This window comes from Mus musculus, chromosome 1 (assembly GCF_000001635.26).
Source record: "Mus musculus strain C57BL/6J chromosome 1, GRCm38.p6 C57BL/6J".
NCBI lineage: Eukaryota > Metazoa > Chordata > Mammalia > Rodentia > Muridae > Mus > Mus musculus.
Genome location: NC_000067.6, coordinates 181,758,508 through 181,778,345, shown reverse-complemented (window position 1 = coordinate 181,778,345; position 19,838 = coordinate 181,758,508). Strand labels below are relative to the sequence as shown.

The 19,838-nt window shown below is 44.0% G+C and overlaps 1 protein-coding gene across 2 annotated transcripts in view; it reads right to left on the bottom strand.

Annotated features, from left to right (window-relative positions):
• Dnah14 (dynein, axonemal, heavy chain 14) overlaps nt 1-19,838 on the bottom strand; it is a 238,340-nt gene that overhangs the window by 36,587 nt on the left and 181,915 nt on the right. For both annotated transcript variants that reach the window (NM_001377039.1, XM_017314066.2), the window contains 7 exons: nt 14,870-15,100; nt 14,375-14,496; nt 11,953-12,197; nt 8,510-8,931; nt 8,238-8,436; nt 4,386-4,622; nt 2,918-3,003 (listed from right to left, as the gene is read on the bottom strand). In NM_001377039.1, coding sequence (NP_001363968.1) covers nt 2,918-3,003; nt 4,386-4,622; nt 8,238-8,436; nt 8,510-8,931; nt 11,953-12,197; nt 14,375-14,496; nt 14,870-15,100 — 1,542 coding nt within the window. The remainder of the gene's footprint in view (nt 1-2,917; nt 3,004-4,385; nt 4,623-8,237; nt 8,437-8,509; nt 8,932-11,952; nt 12,198-14,374; nt 14,497-14,869; nt 15,101-19,838) is intronic.

The window sequence follows — 19,838 nt, the reverse complement described above, 5'->3', positions numbered from 1 at the left end:
TTACAACATAACATGGAACAGATGATGGATGTCATACAAATGAGTTGTGTGGCATCAACTCTGCATATGTGCATTACTCCTGTTAGGTATATTAATAATTCTTTTATTAAAAGTACAGATTTATCAAATTATCTGAAGGGGAACTGGTCACAGGAGCTGGAAAGGTTGCAAACGAAGCTGCAGATACAGATCCTGAACCTTATTGGAACCAGAGTGGAACCAGTGACCCTTGGAGACTTCACCTCTTGGCTTACCTCTGCATTTTTCTTACTTCAAAGAATGGGTAGGGGTGGCTCTGTTTGGCACAGCCTTGTGTTGTGGGTTAGTGTTCATGCTTTGGTTGGTCTGCAAGCTCAGATCTCAACAAAAACGTGACAAGGTCGCGATCACTCAAGCACTTGTGGCCATTGAACAAGGGGCCTCCCCTGAAATCTGGTTATCCATGCTAAAATGACCTCGCAAGCACTAGACTACTCAGCTCTTGCACCCCTAGAGGCTAGACTCATTGCACAGGGACGAGTGACTAGGTTTTTGACTCTTATGGATTGTTGGGCTAAGCACCACATAGGAGTCACTCAGAGGTTTGGGCACTCCTAGAAGACAAGTCGATTTGCATGAGGGTTGAGTGTCCAAGTATCCCTCCCTAGGGAAAAACGGCACGAGTGCAGGTCAGGACGATCCTGGGAAAAGGAGCCTAAGGACCTTGTTCTGTACATGGCACTCTATTTTTGTCTTACTAGGGATTCGACCTCTATCTTCATCCATTAAAGAGGGACTTGCATTCTAATAAAACTAAAAGGGGGAGATGTGGAGAGCCCCGATAACATTTGCCATCACAAGATGGCGCCGGCTTCCACAGTGCCTTATGCCACCTAAACAAAGAACAAGCTGTGTGCGCATGTGCAAGAGTAATGCGCGCCAAGTCATAAGCCCACCCCGGGGCGTGTCTATGAGATCGTGGGTAAGCGACCAGTCAGGCGTGGACACGCCATGCCAGGGTGTATATAAGCAGCACCTTTCTGAGGCTCTTTGTCTTCCTCATCAATATGCAATAAAGAATTGCTGCAGAAGAACCCTGTGTTCTGTGCGCATTCTTACGGGCGAGGACAATAGCACGGGACACATATATTTTTAAAGCAAGCCGGAAGCACATAAGGAATCCGGGTTCTCACTGCAGACTCCCACAGAGTTAGAGACAGTGTTCTCATCACTCGGTGCCTTTAGTCTTTGCTACTCTGCTCCCGTGAAAAGATTCCATGCCCAAGGCAACTCTTATAAAAATAAATTCTTAAATTGAGGGCTTGCTTATATTTTCAGAGGCTTAATCTATTATGTCAGAAAGCATTGTGGCAGGCAAGCATGGTGTTGGAGAAGTAGCTGAGAGCTACACCCTGATCAATAAGCACACATGTGCATACACACACACACACACACACACACACACACACACACACAGAGAGAAGGGGTGCAGGAAGGAGGACTGGCATGAAACCTCAAAGGCAACTGCCAGTGATAACACTTCTTCCAACTAGGCCACCCCCACTCCAATAGGGCCACACCTCCTAGTCCTTCTCAAGTAGTGCCACTCCCTGATGACACAGCAATTCAGATGGATTCGAGTACTGGAGGCTTTCTTATTCAAACCACCACCAATTGATCAGGTTGGTCTGACAGCTCCTTGCAGAGAACCCAGGCTCTGAAGTGAGATCCTGATCCACTGCCAACATCAAGCTGCTAAAGAAGTCTCCTCTGTCTTTAAGTGACCTTCTGGGCATTTGGGTGAGTCTTAGTCTCAAAGACTTTGTTTTTGAGGGGTGGGAGGGAGAGGAAGACTGAAGAAAGAGCATTATGGTGAATTAGTTTTTAATCTCCCTTTTCCTAAATTAATTTTCACAAGTAGCCACAGATACCTGTGGGAATGTTCCAGATGGTCCTATCTGTTGTTCATCATCTTTCCCTCTTTTGATGGCTATTCTTGGTTGTCAACTTGACTACAATTGGAATTAACTAAATCCCCAAAGACACATCTGGGGGTGGGGGAGGATTTTTGTTTAGTTTGAAGTGGGAAGACCCACTCCTAATCTGGATCTTTGATATGGGAAGACTCATGTCTAATCTGGGCCACACCTTCTGCTGGCAGCCTAGATAAAGAACATGGAAGAAGAAAGCCCTCTCTCGCCCTCTTCCTATCCCCTCTCCCTCTCCTTTTCCCTTTCTCCCTTTCCCTCTGTCTCTCTCACTCCCGTCCCCTCCCCTCTCTTTCCTTCTCTCCCTCTCCCCTTCCCTCTCCCTCTTTTTTCTCTCCCTCCCTCCCCTTTTCCCCCCTCTCTCTCCCCCCTCTTAAGTGCCACATTGGTGAATGTGATTTCCCATCCCCTCCCCCTCTCCTTTTCCCTCTGTCTCTCTCCCTCCCTCCCCTCTCCCCCCCCTCCTCCCTCTTAAGTGCCACATTGGTGAATGTGATTTAGCTGTGAGTCAACTCTATGCTTCTGAACATTAAATCCAGGAATCAGACACATTACCAGTCATAACCAGATTGGGCAGTTGCTGCCTTCTCCCTAAAGGAATAGTTCTGTTCTTGTAATTACAGCTTGGAGGAGGAGGGCAGAAACTAAGTGTCTGTGTGTGGGGGGAGGTTGGTGGAGAGTGGGTCTCAAAAGAACAGGGAGACAGTGGTGGCAGTGGGCCACTCAGCTCATCCCTCAGGGCTTCATCTTGCCCATAGAGAATGAACGAGGGGCATGGTCACCACAGGACAGAACATCAGGGTGGAATGCTGGTGCCCCCACCCCCCCATAAGGCTCAGTAAGCCTTAGATTTTAGAAGTCAAGTATATTTTGTTTATAAAATTAATTTTGAGGGGTTCAAACTACCAATAAATTTACTTATTTTAATCTTTTGACTTAGCATATCTTACCAAGATAAGCCTTTGAAATTGAGTGAGCTTTTCCCAAGGAAAAGTTACAGGATCCAACATTTCATCGCTTTCATCCAGAAGTTCAGCTAGATGCCATCAAGAGACAGAGAATGAAATTAGCAACAGGACATTGTGCCACTACATTACGATACAAACTTACATTATAAAGTCATGGAAGGAAACATGGCAGACTTAGATAAGTGAGTGTTAGTCCTAGGACCTGGGGCATCACTAAGCATCCTTCATCAGGAAGTAGAAGTGGGTCTAGAAGCTGTGGGTGGATAGGGATGTGATAGGAGGGATGAGGCTGGGGATGTAACCATGGGATACAAAAGCTGCAGGAGGACCTGGAGCAAAGGCCACAGTCAGGCCTCAGCACCTTCCTGTCAAGTGTCAGCGTCTACCTACGAGATTTATACCCACAATGCCTAAAACACTGGGAAATGAAAACCCACAGATACTCAAACAAGATTGCAACAAGTTTGAAAACTTAAATGTTACATTTCCAGAGGTTCATTGCATGGTCTCTCTTTACTTTATACACAGGACGCCCTCCAGGCCTGGTTCCCAGCCACAGCTGCTGTTCCTACCAGCTCTGGTTCCCTGGCATTTACCCAACATCTAACTTTACGCACAACTTGGATGACTTAAAAACATTTTTTGAATGTCCTAATATTCTGATTTAAAAAAAAAAAACTCCCTTGGTATGTGTAAGTTCAATCATGACTGGGTAAACTTGGGGTTCTTTGCAAAATAAAAAGGTTGGGGGGGGGCGTGGTATCACAGGGAAAAGGGATGAGAAAAACAGAGAGCAGAGTTCAAAGCAGAAAGAAGAGTAGGGGCTATGACGAAATGGCAGCCCTTAAAGACCCACTTCTTGTGCAGCTCTTCCCTGGTTTAGTGTGTTTTTCATGGGTATCTTGTTCTTTCTTTTCATGTCCTGGGGACTGAACCCAGGTACCTTGCTATGCTGGGCAAATGCTCTCCTATTGGGCTGTGTGTTCTAAAAGCTACATAGGAACACTCTGTGAAGGCTCCCTCCGATGCAAGGTTCGGAACCACCCAGTGTGCTGTGTTCAATGTTTCCAAGGTCAGAAATCCCACCAGCTTCTCACTGACACAGCAAAACTCAGAAAAATCCCTTGCTAAAGGTAACCGTGAGTCTTGCCCAGACTCAAACGCGCCACACAGAACCCAGCAACATCCTTGCTTCCACTTGGTGGGATCTACCTTTCTGGTTTGTTTGTCTGACACAGAGATTCCCTGTGTAGCCCTGGCTGCCCCAGAACCCACTCTGTAGACCAGGCTGGCCTCAGATTCAGAGATGCACCTGCCTTTGTCTCCTGAGTGCTGGGAATAGAGGTGTGTGCCACTGCACAAAGGCTCATGATCTACTGTCACACACTGAAAATCTGCACACGTATCCACACGGCTAGGAAGGATAGGTTAAAGGGCTAAGGGTCCCTACCTTCCTTTGCTGATCTGGGTTTTTTCTGAGGCAAAGGTGCATCTGAGAAGAAAGGCCTGCTCATTAGAGAGTACACGGCCATAGCATCCTTGAAGGCATTCCACTGCTGCTCATTGGACAGGAGGGACGTGCACAGAAGGGAGAAGGGCTCCATTTGATTGCTGATATACTGGCACTGCCTCCACCTCAGGTCCGGTACCCACTGGAGATGGCCATTTCTCCGTATTTCAAATATACCTGAGAGAGAAGGGAAACCGGTCACAGGGCAGAGGAACCCCGCACCTTCTAGTGACTCATCACAGAAGAGATAACTGGCAGGTATTTGTTGTCGAGCCAAGAGCAGCTTTATATCCAGAAATCAACTAGAGGGGTTGGGGATGCAGCTCAACAGCGGGATGTTTGACTGGCATGCATGAGGCCATGAGCTCTGTCTCCAGAACCATAATAGACAGACAGACAGACAGACGTACTAACTGGATACGTTTTGTTATGGGAGGAATGACAGCGCTGACCACTTTAACCCTTTCGGCACAGGGCTCAGTATTGTGTACATCCATCCTACAGTCACACACAACTCCTCTCCTCCAAGTTCTGGTGGCCAACAGCCTCTTCTGTTCATGTAAACTGACATCCTCAGACACCCCGTAGAGTGGTAGTTTGTATTTTTGTGACTATCTTACTTCATTCAACAAAAATGTCATTAAGGCTCAGTCACGCTCTCATATTTAATGGGATTTCCTTTCTTTTAAATCCCATTACAATTGCATTAATGCCTGAATTTGCTTATCCCTCCATCCACTGGCAGACACATGGCTGCACACATCTGTCCGTTATCATAAATGCACTGCTATGAACACAACTTCCAACATGCCTTCCAGATTCAGCCACAATCCTTTGCACATATACCTCGAGTGGGATTTTTGAGTTGACTGATTTTTCTGTCTTTAATGTTTTGGGAAAATGTCATTCTATTCTTCATCTTTACAATTCCACCACCAGGAGTTCATAAAGGTTAGAGGCCACTGCCGCAGCCAGTGCTCCTCACAGGTACACATGTGCAAGGATGGTTCTTAGCCAGCAGCTCTGTCTGGGATGTTTGGAACCTCTGGGACTTATAAGGAAGGACCTGCTAGCTGGGTGGGTCTTAACAGTGAAAGTCCACTTCTGCATCAGGTTCTAGCCCAGGCTTGCTGCTCCTTGATCCACTGGGGTGTGAAGGAGCCGTGTGGAAAGGCCCTGCTCTCAGTCTCAGATTGACACCCCTGAAAGTGTAACACCCTTCAAAGGATGAACCTAAATAATTCCTATTTCCTCAAATTATTTCTTTAGGTGTTTTGTACTAGTGACTAATACCAATAATATAGACCTTTTTCTTTGTTACCTGTTAGGACTTTTAAAAAAAGTGTGTATGGTAGTGTGTGCGCTATGTATGTATGTGAATGTGTATGTGTGGTGTATATTCGTGCATGTGTGTTGGTGGTATGTGTGTGTGGTGTGTGTGATATGTGTGTGTGTGGTGTGTGAGTGTGGTATGTGTGTATGTGTGGTGTGTGTATGCATGTGTGTGGTGGTGGTGTGTGTGTGGTGTGTGAGTGTGATATGTGTGTGTGTGTTTATGTGTGGTGTATGTGTGTGCATGTGTGTGTGGTATGTGAGTGTGATATGTATGTGTGGATGTGCTTGCACATGTGTGTACCAGCAGTGGCCAGAGATTGGTGGCTGGCAGTTTTGCTCAGCCATTTTCCGTCTCTGTTTTAAAACAGCATCTCTCAGTGAACCTGAAGCTCACAGTCAGAGCCACTGGCTGGCTGATGAGTTTGGCTACAGGAACATATGACTGAGCCTGGCTTAGGCATGTGGCTGCTGGGAGTCTGCCCTTAGTCACTCATGTTTTCACAGAAGGGTCTTTGCCAAGTGAGCCACTGCCTCCCTCTGCTGGAACTTTTATAGCTTCAGGCCTTATATTTACATCTCTAATCCCTTTAGACTGAATGCTAGTGTTTGGAATAAATAAAGGTCCAACTTCAGCCTTTGATATGTGCTCCTTCCATTTTCCCAATAACCGAACGCAAATATCTGAGAGTTAATTTCTGGGCTCTTTATTCTATGGCATTGACTTCTTTTTTTAAAGATTTATTTTAATTTTAAATTATTTTAAATTTTATTTTAAATGTATGTATGTGCATGTCTGTGTGGAAAAACATGCAGGAGAGTGCAGTTGCCCTCAGAGGTCAGAAGAGGGCGTCAGATCTCCTTGAGCTGGAGTCACAGGCAGTTGTGAGCCTTCCAGTGTGGGTGCTGGCAACCAAACCTGGGCCCTCTTTAGGCGCAGTATGTGCTCTTAACCGCTTAGCTCTTCCTAACCCCTTTGTTTATCTGTCTTTATTTGAACAAAATATTCAATGGCAGTGCAGTCTTATAACGTGTTTTAAATGAGAATGTGGGAGATATTCACTTTGGTACTCTTTAAAAAAAAAATCCATTTCTTGAGGTAGAATCTTTTTTCTTTTGTTGATCAGAGATCTTTTCTTTTTTAAACATTTATTTTCAGTTTTAAAAGTATTGGTATGTGTGTCTGCCTGTATGAGGGTATGTGCATATATGAGGGTATGTGCATATATGAGGGTATGTGCAGGTACTGACAGGCATTGGATCGTCATGGAACTGCAGTTATATGCAGTTGTGGTCTGCCTGAGGTGGATACTAGGGACCAAACTGGAGTCTTTTGCAAGAACAGAATATCCTCTTGCTGTTGAGTCATTTCTCCACTCCTGAGATCTATTTTTATATATTTATATCACACATTTCCCTCTCAGCATTGACTTTGCTACACCACAGAGCTTAAAAGATTCAGTCCTGGTGGGCAGTGGTGGCACAAACCTTTAATCCCAGCACTTGGGAAGCAGAGGAAGGCTGATCTCTGAGTTCTGAATTTGATGCCAGCCTGGTCTACAGAATGAGCTCCAAGACAGCTAGATTTACCCTGTCTTGAAAAACAAAACAAAACAAAACAAATAAAAAGAAAAGAGAAAACATTCAGTCATTATATAAGTACAGTGTCTTACTTATTGTTCTATTGCTGTGAAGAGACACCATGATCAAGGCAGCTCTGTTAAAATAAAGCATTTAATTAGAAGTCTGTTTACAGTTTCAGAGGGTCAGTCCATGATCGTTATGGCAAGAAGCAGACAGGCATGGGGTTGCAGCAGTAGCTGAGAGCTTTATATCCTGATCCACAGGCAGCAGACAGAAAGGGGAGTGGGGAGATTGTGGGCCTGGCATGGATTTTTGAAACCTTAAACCCTCAATGACACAGCTCCTCCTACAAGGCCACACCCCCTAATCCTTTCTAAACAGTTCCATTAACTGGAGACCAAGCATTCAAACATATAGGCCTCAGGGGGCCACTCTTACTCAAACTACCATAGATAGGTATGCTTTATGGCTCAAGTTTTCAATAGTAAGTAAAGAAATATTATCCAGGAAGCGGCCTGATGACATGGTAATCAATGTGTGTCCCTATTCACTATGACTAGGTCTTCCGCTTTACATTAAGACCACCACAAACTTGCCAGTTACAATTTATTTATTATTTATTCACTCACTCACTCACTCATTAAAAAATGAGTAAGGGGGTTCATGAGATCTAGGCTAGCCCAGCTACATAGTGAGATGTTTTCTCACAAGCAAACAAATGAAGTACTGTGTGTGATACATTGGCGAATCTGATATAGAACTTGGCTCAATTACAGAGTAGAAACCCTCAAAACCTTCTAATATTTTACAAGGAAACATATTTTAGTGTTGTTGTTGTTGTTTTTAAACACATCCAGAGAAATTACTTGTACTTACTATTAAGTCTAGGCTTGGATAGTATATTTTTAATATTTATCAAAATGCTGGTATATAAAAAGATGTTCCATTCCTCTTCTGGTAGAAATCCTATGTCGTCTGCCATCAGAGTGTCACTGGAATTCCCTCTCATGATGGTGGTGCAAAGTGCGAAGGAGAAGCAGAGTTTATGCTCATTGAATAGCGCTGAAGAGACCACCTACAGAAACCACGACTGTCACACGAGCCTGAGAGGCAGTGCTGGGGAAACCCACCGTGACTGGGTAGCTTACCTTAAACACATTTCTTGTCAGCGTTTCTATTGCGTTTTTGATATTCTCGGCTAAGGGAATTCTCTCACTCTCCAGATTCTCTTGCTCTGAGGAACTTAGGGAAACCTCATCGGCTTTTTCCTGAGAAGTCTCATCTGTCTTCCAATCATGCTTTTCTTCTTTGGTTTTGGAAACTGTAAAGGAAACAAAAACCCCCCGGAGCCACTCCAGGGAGAACTGGTACATCTTCTCCACATGCGAGAGGCCGGCCACCACGAAGTAAAGCAGGGCGCCCCTAGTGGCGATAGGGAGGTAGTTCTTGCGCGTTGCTTGAATTTTGCTTTCCGCCTTTTCCGTTTCTTTGATACGTTTGGAAATCTCATTTGAAGTCATTTTGCATTTTCTCAGGGTTTCTACAATCTCTTCATCATCTAACACACTTCCTAAAAATGAACAAAACACGAATTTGAATGAAAACCTCTTGAAATAGCAACTTCCCTGGTCTGGGCGTTGTGAGGATTTTCACTGTGGGCTGTTTGTCGGTTTTGTTGAGTTGGAAGTTTCATTAAAGTAAGTTTAATTTAAGATGGAAGGTGAGGGTTAAGAAAGAAGGAGGAGCTCAGAAAAAGTAAAGACAGAGGCAGTCATGGGCTCGGATTCCAGAGAAGTGCTACTCCGACCATTTTGAAACGAATATGCCACGTTTATAAGAAGTAGGATTGGCAGTACGCAGGCTCCATTCCCCACTCCTTTTTAAAAACTCTTTCTGAACTCTATTTTTAATATAGGAACATAGTAAGTACCAATTTCTTCATAAACAATACATTTGACCACACACACCCCCCACACGCACAGAGGCTGGGGATGTAGCTTAGTGGTTGCATGTATAAGACCCTGGGGTTTTTAATCACTAGCCCATCCCCCAATCCAGACCACGGCAAGCATACTGTTATTTTCTGTAATACACTCTGCTATTTTCATTTGACCAGTGAGGGCCATCCCTCAGCTGCTAGCAGACTGCCACTCTTGAACAAGCAGCACACTAGACCGAGAGAGTCTTCCTTCCCACTTCCTTATTTCAAGGGATCGCTCGGATTCTCATTACAAACTTTCTTTTCTTTCTTTCTTTCTTTCTTTCTTTCTTTCTTTCTTTCTTTCTTTCTTTCTTTCTTTCTTTCTTTTGTTGCTCTCCTTCCTTCCTTCCTTCCTTCCTTCCTTCCTTCCTTCCTTCCTTCCTTCCTTCCTTCCTTCTTTCCTTTTTTTGAGACCAATATTGCAATGTAGACTAGACTTATCTTGAATTCACTGAGACCCACGTATTAAAGTGCCACCACACTTGGCTTTTTACTTCTATTTTTAGGGAACAGTTATGGGCGCTAGAGAGGCGGCTCATGGATTCAGAGAGTATGGCGCCCTTGCAGAGGCCACTGTTCTGTTTTCAGCACTCATGCCCAGTTCCTGGCTCAGATGCCCCTCTACCTCCTCTTCTGGGCTCTGTAGGCACCTGTGCACTCCCCTCAAACACACATCATTATAAAATAAAATAAAACACTTAAAAAGGATTTTTTTTAATTAAAAATCATTTTTAGTAAATGTTAGCAGCTAAAATTATCTCAATACTCTAACAGAACAAAAGCCTGGCAGGGCATAAATATAAAAATATGAAGGCACAAATTAGATGCATGTGCTTCTCTGATGGGCGTTAAACTATTTTCACTTGTTCCATTTGAGTGGCTCAGAGAATGTTGTTGCCTGTGCCTGTGCATCATGTTAGATCAACTGGTACCCTGTATGTACACTGAAGAGCACCCAGAAGTATTTCAAACCCCGTCAAGGTTTTTTTTCTTTTACTGAAAATGGATTTTTTTCCTATGATATATCTCAGTTATAGTCTCCCCTCTTCTCCCAGGTGCTCCCCACCTCCCCTCCCATCTGAGCGCACCCCTTTCTGTCTCTCATTAGAAAACAAACTGGCTTCTAAGGGATGATAATAATAAAATAAAATGTAATAAAGTAAAATAAAAATAAAGATGTTACAATAGGGATAAAAGAAAACAGAATGAACAGAGCCCCAGAGAAGGCACAGGACCACAGAGGAAAACACCGAGATCCACTCATTTGCACAGTCAAGAATACCAGAGAACCATGAAACCAGAAGCCATAATATATTTGCAAAGGATCTGAAGCATAAAAAATAAACAAACAAATAAGATGCCCTGACATGACATTATGAGACAAAAAAATCGTAGCCATCCTTTTGATACTATTGATGAATTTTTGTTTTTTAATTTTTAAAGATTTGTTTATTTTTATTTTACACATATGAATGTTTTGCCTGCATGCATGTCTGTGTACCATGTGAGTTCAGCACCCATTGAGATCACAAGAGGGCATCAGAGCCCCTGGAACTGAGTTTACAGATGCTTGTGGGCTGACAGGTAGGTGCTGGGAACCGAACCCAGGGCCTCTGAAATGCGCAGTGATCTTCACTGCGGAGTCCTCTCTCCAGCTTCCTCGGTTTTAGGTTATTTTGGTAAAGGATCTGGTACCACCAGGCTTTTATTCCAGGCCATGCCCCCTTTCTATTAGACCAACAGTAATTAATTAATTACAGTGAATAGTAAAAGTAAATCCACATGGGGGTCGGTCTCAGGCTCCAACTCCAGCACCCAGGAGGCTCCGGCAGAAGGAATGTCACCTCGAGGCTAGCCTGGATTACTTGGATCCTAAAAAAATAGCAGGCAGAACCTGTCTGTGACATTCCAGGTCAGTCAAGTGCCTCACTGGACATTTGGATTAAAAAATCAAGAGAAAGACGTACAAGTTCTATCTACATGTAACCTCGAGAACTACTTTATTTGAGAAACATACTGAGTCTCCTAATGAGACACAAGCTAAGATGCAGTTCAGGGTCAGAAAGACGGTGCTTCATTCTGGTTGGCTTTGGCACAGTTACATCAGTGTGAGCCAGGAAGTTAGCACAAACTTATTTTTTACTGTTACAAAAGATATTCTTAGATATTCTTCCAGCAAAAGGAACACAATTTTGACTTCTTTGCTAATAAATACCATATTTTAACATGATTGTTCTCTGTGAAAGGTCCTTTAGGGTTAACACTTGGTGACCCTATCTTTTGGTGTCTGCAGCCAGCCCTGAGGTGTGAAGTAGCTGGGAGATGCCTGGAGAGAGTCCAGCATTGGGAGGGAGCCAATCAGCCCTGCTAAGATTTGCTTATAGTTTTAGGTGTAGTGTTTGGTGGTCGGATATGAGCAGACAGTGTTAGGGTCGAAGCTGAACATCAGTGTTCACATTGTGACTCATAGAAGTGCACAGGGCTCTCCTGTTCTGACTGGTTATCTGGTACTAACGGAGGCTAGGCATGGTTGGTACCAATCAGAAAATAAACTCATGCCTTTCCCTTGACTTTTTAAGTCTCTTGATTGTACTACGTTTCCTTCCTCACCTTCTGCTTTCTGGAGTAAGGTCAATGTTTTATCCTCCAGCTCCTCCAGAGTTATAGCATCAAGAGAAATACTCTCCAATAACTGGGCACGCTGATTTTCTAAATGAGGAACTTCGTGACTTACTACTGTAGATAGGAGCTCATCTTGCAAACCTTGGAATGTTACAGTGAAGTTGATAATAGTAACAAAGTTATAAACGGATGGAAAAAAATTGGGGTTTTCTAGTTCTGTAGATAAGTACAACCTAAAAATGAGAAAAATACTAGTTATTCAAAGAGCTTGCAGAAGAAAACAATGAAATCAAATGTTTAAATAATATATAAATGGTATTTTCCTAGAAGTGAAAAGATCCATTTGTAGTGTTATTCATCTTTGAGCTCAGTGTATGCTCTTGGTTTGTACTATGTGAGCAAGTCTGTATTTAGACTTTAAAAACAGCCATAAATGATATCCTTACTAGATTTATTTAATCTAAGGCAGGGGGAAAGACAAATGTCACAGGAGTTTTGATGCCACTAGATCATTGTGAAGAATGGCTTCTTTGCTGAGGGCATAAGACAGTGGGATTGGGTCAAGAAGTGTCAGCTGGGACTTTCTGGACTCTGGCTGAAGAGCACCTGGGCAGAGAGGAGGGGAGGGCAGAGGGTGGGGGTGGCTTTGAGAAGCTGTGAGGACTGAGATTCTAGGTTTTAGCTTGTTTATGTAGCAACCAACTAGAGCAGGGGCATGCTCTACTCTATTTTTAAAAGGTAAGGCTGAGGCTGGGGCATGGCCAGAGAGTAGAGTTCTGTTCCCACGTCTTGCCTTTTAAATCAGCACCCTCTTCCCACCCTGTGGAAGAAATCCATTCTTGGTATCAGTTGGCCACAGTTGCTCTGACTCTCCTGTTTTTGCTCACAAAGAAGCAACGGTCTCACAGGACCCAATGGGCTTCTCTCCTAGAAACTGTGTTTCTGTGATGCCGAATGTCACCTCCAACAGCTATTCGTGAAGTTGGCTCAGAGTGGGGAGGTGGCTTCCTGGTAGAGAAGCCTGCCTGCCAGGCAGTTTAGGGACAGGGACCTAAAAATTGGACAGAGTTGATTCTTGCCCTTGAAAAGAGACCAGAAACAGCCCTGGTTCTAACCACACTTCAGTCCTGGTCAGAGACCAAAACACCAGATGTGTTTAGGGGCACTGGTTACTGTTCTGTCTTCTTGCTATCTTTCTTAAAGCTAGGGAGGCATATGTACCCCTGTGCGTGGGATGAGTGGGTGACCTGGATGAGCCCCTGGATAAGGACCCTTGATGACGCCACAGCCTTGTGGGCTGCTCTTGGTGCACGGGAGCTCCGTTTGCCTCCTCCTCTTATGTTTCACCCAGGAGCCAGGAGTGCATTTCTTCACCCTTGCTGCTTCCCATGGAATTCAGGGTTTGAGTTTGAGAGATAAGGGACCTCGAAGTCCCCAGCCCTGGTGGCTTTGGTGGTTGCTGACTGTCTAGAAACCCAAGCACTCTAGTTACTGTTCATCTGAGGTGAGGTCTCTGCTGCTGCCAAGGATCCCCAGTTTCCTACCTCCTTAAGCAACATCTCTTCTTGTTCCAAATATCAAATATGCATTCATGTGTGTTTGCTTGTATGTGTTGTGTAGGGGAGTGTGTGTATATGTGTGTGTGTGTGTGTGTGTGTCTGACTTCAAGTAATTTTCCTCAGATGCGCTCCACCTTATTTCCCGAGGCAGGATCTCTCAGTAGGTGAGGATGGCAGGCCATTGAACTCTAGGGATTGTCTTGTCTCTGCCTTCCCACTGCAGAGGTTACAAGGATATATCACCCTTTACACATGCTGTTCTGAACCCAGATGGTCGTGCGTCACGGCAAATACTTTATGGACTGAGCCAACGTGTCAGCCCTGGATTTTTGTTTCTTTTTTTTCATTTTTCTTTTTCTTTTTGGTTTTTCGAGACAGGGTTTCTCTGTGTAGCCCTGGCTATCCTGACACTCACTCTGTAGACCAGGCTGGCCTCAAACTCAGAAATCTGCCTGCCTCTGCCTCCCAAGTGCTGGGATTAAAGGCGTGCACCACCACCACCCGGCTGGATTTTTGTTTCTTAAAGTGGCCAAAGCTTACCGTGCTGTGTTATTTGTGTTGTCTGTGGGAATCAGATCAGACCTCTTTGCTAAGTGAGTCAGGCTTTCCCGCTTCGTGACTTCCTGCTCAGCTCAGGTCTGAGTTACAGTTCCCTTCAGTCTGACAACACTGATAAAACCCACTCTCGTTTCTGAGTGTGGGTGGCAGCCACAACCCACAAAACCCAAAGGAATGTTCATGATACAATGACCCTTCTCCCTCAGGATTAGGCTCACCAGAACTGAAGCACGTGGCTTTCAATGTGACTTATTTTTTAAAAAAAGTCTAGATTTGACTATGAGAGACATTACCTGAAATTTTTATTGAATTCAATCTCAGTATCATCGATTTTGATGTAATATTGCCCTCTTTTCTGGCAAACATCCTTCTTTAGCATTGCCCTCAAATTGGGAGGGAATGTTTCAGGGACATTCTGAAAAAAATCCAATACACACACACACACACACACACACACACACAATATCATCTTAAGTAAATTAGTTGAAAAGACACATTGCTGATGCCAGCAGAGAAAGACAGAGATAAGAGAACTAAACCATGTGCATATGTGCATATGCGTGTATGTGTGCACATATATAACACATATCCAATGCATATAAGTACTGGACTATGTGCACATGTGGGCATATATATTTCACAAGTACACTGCATGTGTATAAGTGCAATTCTGTATACATTTATTTAACAAAGACCTGGACACTTGGCACCTCTAGTCTTTGTGCTCACTGTGTATAATAACATGGCCTGCTATAGAAAGGAGGAGTCAGGCTCCATGGTCCACATACCTGCAGGAGGACAGGGTCTCCTGCTTGCATGGCAATCACCAGTTTTTTGGTGTAATTGCTATCTTGAGCAGAAATCTCTTGCAGCCTGGGCCCTTCCATCTGGCGGATCCAGTGGAGTGCTTGCTTGTGCGGGTCGATCACCAGTGGCCACTGCTTTGTCCTTTTCATCAAAATGGCATTTTCTGCCAAATGCTGCCCAAGAGGCAGCCCTTGATTATGCCACCGGCGAATCTGAAATAGAAATGCTAGTATCTTCACCATTTCAGAAGCTTCAGACCAACCTGGAGTCATGAAAGATGTGTCACAACCATTGATTGCTTTTAGATAAACACCCCGTAAAACGACGAGGGAACAGACAGTTTAAAGCAAGTTGGATTTTTGTTATGATGAGCAATTTAAGACATTGTGGGAACAGAAAAGAGACATATAGGCAGTGGCCCACTTCCAGGATTTCAGACTCTCTACATGTGGAAACACACAGTCACTCAGAGCTATGAAAACTGACAGTAGGAACTCTATTTTACAACTTTAACCTATAAAGCACTTGCACTGAATCTCATTAATTTTCTCATTAATTTCTCAGGTGGAGAAACTGAGACAGAAAGTCCAGAGATGTGCCTATGACGTGCCAGCATGAGGAGCAGCTAGGACCAGGCTCCGAGCTACCTCTGTTTCGATGAGCCTCTCGCTCATCTCACAGCCTCCTTTCCCTTCTCACTCCCGTTTCCCTGCAGTCTTAGTGTGCTAAGAGGAAAAAGTCAATGGAGCCGGAGGAGGTGAGACAAGGAACGGATACCAGGGACGCTGCTGGCTACAGGAACAGGGTTTCCCTGGGAAAGGCAAGGGGCCTTTTGGTTCTAGATGGAACAAGGGGTTTTTCTCCTGTGTAGGGGCCAGCCTGTGAAGAACTGCATGCTGGTGAGTTTTGCCTGAAGGAGATGGGAGGAACCCCGAGGAATCTAAGGAGAGTAAGATGGCTTCTTAAGCTGCTGAGACAAGACAGGAGTGAACCTCACAGCGGTGACGACAGATGAATTCTCCAGACCGGTTTTTATTTCTTCCGAAGCTAATACTCCCGCAACACTGTTCTCATTTTACTTGTATATTTGTAAATGGTATCATTTATTTTTTAACCTCTTGGCTTTAGATAAATAGAATCTCCATGATTTTGTTACTATCTGACCTCATCCACTTTATGTGTTAGGCTTACTCTTTCTCGTTATAACTTTTGAGCATATTAAGATTTCTTTTTCCAAAGGCAGTTGGACTTATCTGACCGGCATGAATGATTCTTTGATGAACATGCCCAGTTATGTATGCATTTCTCTTTTTCTTTTGAGAAAGTGTTATTCTGTAGCCCAGGCTTGAACTCACAGCCTTCTTATCTCTGCCCAAGTGCTGGGGTTACAAGTGTGTCTGCCATTCGGGGCTTGTATACATGTCGTTTAGGTAAAATACTATGAGATAAAGGTTGGATTACAGGAGAGAGAGAGAGAGAGAGAGAGAGAGAGAGAGAGAGAGAGAGAGAGAGAGAGAGAGAGAGAGGAGAGAGAGAGAATATATGTATATGTATATATATGTGTGTATGTATATATATATATATATATATATGAGTAGTATCAGTTTAAAGATAATTGTAGCATTTTATAGCCTCAACAACAGTTATGAGGGTTTTTTGTCTACCCTGTGGTAGCTGCCACTTGGTATCTTATTTGGGACTTGATTTATGGTCTCACAGTGAAGATCAGCAGCTAAATGTGCTTTGTGCTTATTGGCTACTTGCATACTGTCCTTGTGACCTGAAAATTCAATCCTGTGGCCCATGGGTCAACTGAGCTTTATGTCTTGTGTTTACTGATGTGTAGCAGTTCTTCCTATACACTGGACAGAGCTCTTTAAAATTCATATGACAAATAAAGTGACAGTTGGACTCCGGCCTACCTATATAACTTTTTTCTTTTTGAGACAGAGTGTCTCTATGGTAGCTCTGGCTGCTTTAGACCTCACTATGTAGCATACTGCTCAAACTCAGAGATTTACCTGCCTCTGCCTCTTAAGTGCTGGGATTAAAGATGTGTGCCACCATGCATGGCTATTTTATACCATCTTAATTGTGTCTTATTTTCAAGATCTGTCATTTTCCAATTATCAAATGTAAATAAAATTTATTTGTATTTTATATCTGAGTTTTCCTGCATGTGTGCATGTGTACCATGTGACTACAGTACTCTCAGAGGCTCAAAGAGAGCATTTGATCCCCTGGGACTGGCCTTACAGATGCTTGTGTACTGCCATGTGGGTGCTGGGACCCAAACCTGGGGTCTCTACAGAGCAGCTCATGCTCCTAAGTGCTGAGCCATCTCTCCAGCTGATTTTATCTTCTGATGAGTAAAGGTCTCAATTTTAATCTAATTGGTCAGATATTTTTCTATTATGGCTAAAGTTATTTAAGAGATTTAAAAAAAATCTCATATATATATATATATATGAGCTATGAAAACTGACAGTAGGAACTCTAATTTATAACCGTAACCTATGAAGCACTTGCATTGAATCTCATTAATTTTCTCATTAATTTCTCAGGTGGAGAAACTGAGACTTAAAGTCCAGAGGTGCCTATGGCATGCACTAATATATGTATATATATTGGTGTTTTGACTATATACGCACACACACACACACACACACACACACACGAGCGTCTGTAGGAGGGTGTTGGATTCCTTGGAACAGGTGTTACAGACAGTTGTGAGTTACCATGAGGGTTCTGGGAATTGAACCCTGGTCCTCTGGAAGAGCAGCTGATGCTCTTAAGTGCCGAGTCTCTATCTAAGAGATCTTTGCTGGGGTGTGGTGGCACACGCCTTTAATCCCAGCACGCCAGAGGCAGAGGCAGGCGGATTTCTGAGTTCGAGGCCAGCCTGGTCTACAAAGTGAGTTCCAGGACAAGCCAGGGCTACACAGAGAAACCCTGTCTCAAAAAACCAAAAAAAAAAAAAAAAAAAAAAAAAAGAGATCTTTTTTCTTAACTTAGGGTCAAGCACATGTCCTAAATTGAGCTTAATTTGTGTTTCACATCTAGGCAACTGAACTTAAGTACAACCACATTTTTGAATGTGATATGAAATACTGTTTTATTAAAAAAATAGATATTCAATTGCCCAGCACCATCTCCTGTGTGCTGTGTGTGCCACGGCCTTTGCTGTGATGCTGATGTCTTTGGTGTGTAGGGCTCATTCTGTACTCTTAGTTCTGCTCTTAGGTATACTTTGTATTGGCTTAAAGAATCCCACTCTCAAAACTGCACAGCTCTAATGTGATCCTTCATAGCTTGATGAATAGCTATTTCCAGCATGGGCTTGAATATTTTGGGTGTTTTTGCTTTTGTTTTTATTTTTTGAGACAGGGTTTCTCTGTGTAGCCCTGGCTGTCCTGGAACTCACTTTGTAGACCAGGCTGGCCTCGAACTCAGAAATCCGCCTGCCTCTGCCTCCCAAGTGCTGGGGTTAAAGGCGTGCGCCACCACACCTGGTACATATTTTGGATTTTTATCCTCTCTTACAACTTTGAAGTCAGGGATCAGGGCACACACTGTGCTTGAATGTTGGCTAGGATTTAGATGAGTTTGGGAAGAACTGAATGATTTAGAATAGTGAGTTTTCCAAGTTTTGAGTTTGACATGACTTTTGTTTCTTAAAATTTATCCCGGGAACTTACGGGTTCCTTTTTCAAGTTTTGTGTATATTCTGATAGGTTCATTTTGACTCTCTGATCAGTGGCCTCAGTGGTTGAACGAAACTGTGAAGGAAGAGTTCACAACCCTTTCACTCCTATATCCCTCATGCCTCTAAACCCAGCACAGCACCCTGTGGGCTACGCTGTAATCTGTACGCTGTAATTGGCTGCCTCTGGACGGACCCTGGTCCCCATGAAGAATGTTAGCAGCTGCTTTCTAGAATCAGAAACCTCCTTCAGGACTTTGTTTTCGTAAGTTGAAAGGTCAGCTTGTTGGGAACTTGCCCTAGGGGCTCCCTCCCTTTGTTGGGGCCTTGCCCTCTGGCTCCCTTCTCTTTGTTTTGGGCCTCCCCTTACGGGTATAAGTTTCCTTAACAATTACAGCAACACCAAGCTTCCAGGTCTCCTTTTCTCTCCACTGCTTTTCAGTTCTGTGTTGGACAAACTCTCAGGACCTGGGCAGAAGGCAGCCTGATCCTTCACTCAACTCTCACTGGGATGGCTTCCGTCCTCACTGCTATGAAAGTCCTCCGTCCCCTCTGAAGTCTGTTGAGCCTTGACAGTCCTCTTTGATCTCAGTATTTCTGTCTGTCTGATGGTCCCTGTTAGCATGGATCATTAAGCTCTGCTTGCAGCTTTTAACTGCTTTTCCAGTTCAGAGTTTCAGGACCTCCTACATTCCTATACAAAAAACTATAACAGTTTCTGGTTCCTCACAGAAACATCTGACTCCCTGGTACCAACGTCTGCTGCTGCTCTGACAGAACACAACAGCGTGACTCACAGGAGGACAGGCTTCACAGGGGAATGTCATGAGTCTATTACGGTGGGGAGCTGTGGTGGCTTGAATATGCTTGTCCTGGGGAGTGGCACTATTTGGAGATGTGGCTTTGTTGGAATAGGTATGTCACTGTGACCTTGGACTTTAAAACCCTCCTCCTAACTTCCTGGAAGCCAGTCTTCTCCTAGAGGCTTCAGATGAAGATGTAGAACTCTCAGCTCCTCCTGCACCATGCCTGCCTGGACTCGGCCATGCTCCTGCCTTGATGATAATGGACTGAACCTTTGAACCTGTAAGGCAGCTCCAATTAACTGTTATCCTTATAGGAGTTGCCTTGGTCATAGTGTCTCTTCACAGCTAAAACCCATGAAGCTCAGGCATGGCGGCAGAGCAGGAAGCTGAGAGCTCGTCTCTTCAGATATAAGCTTCAAGATAGCAAAGTGTAAGTGAATC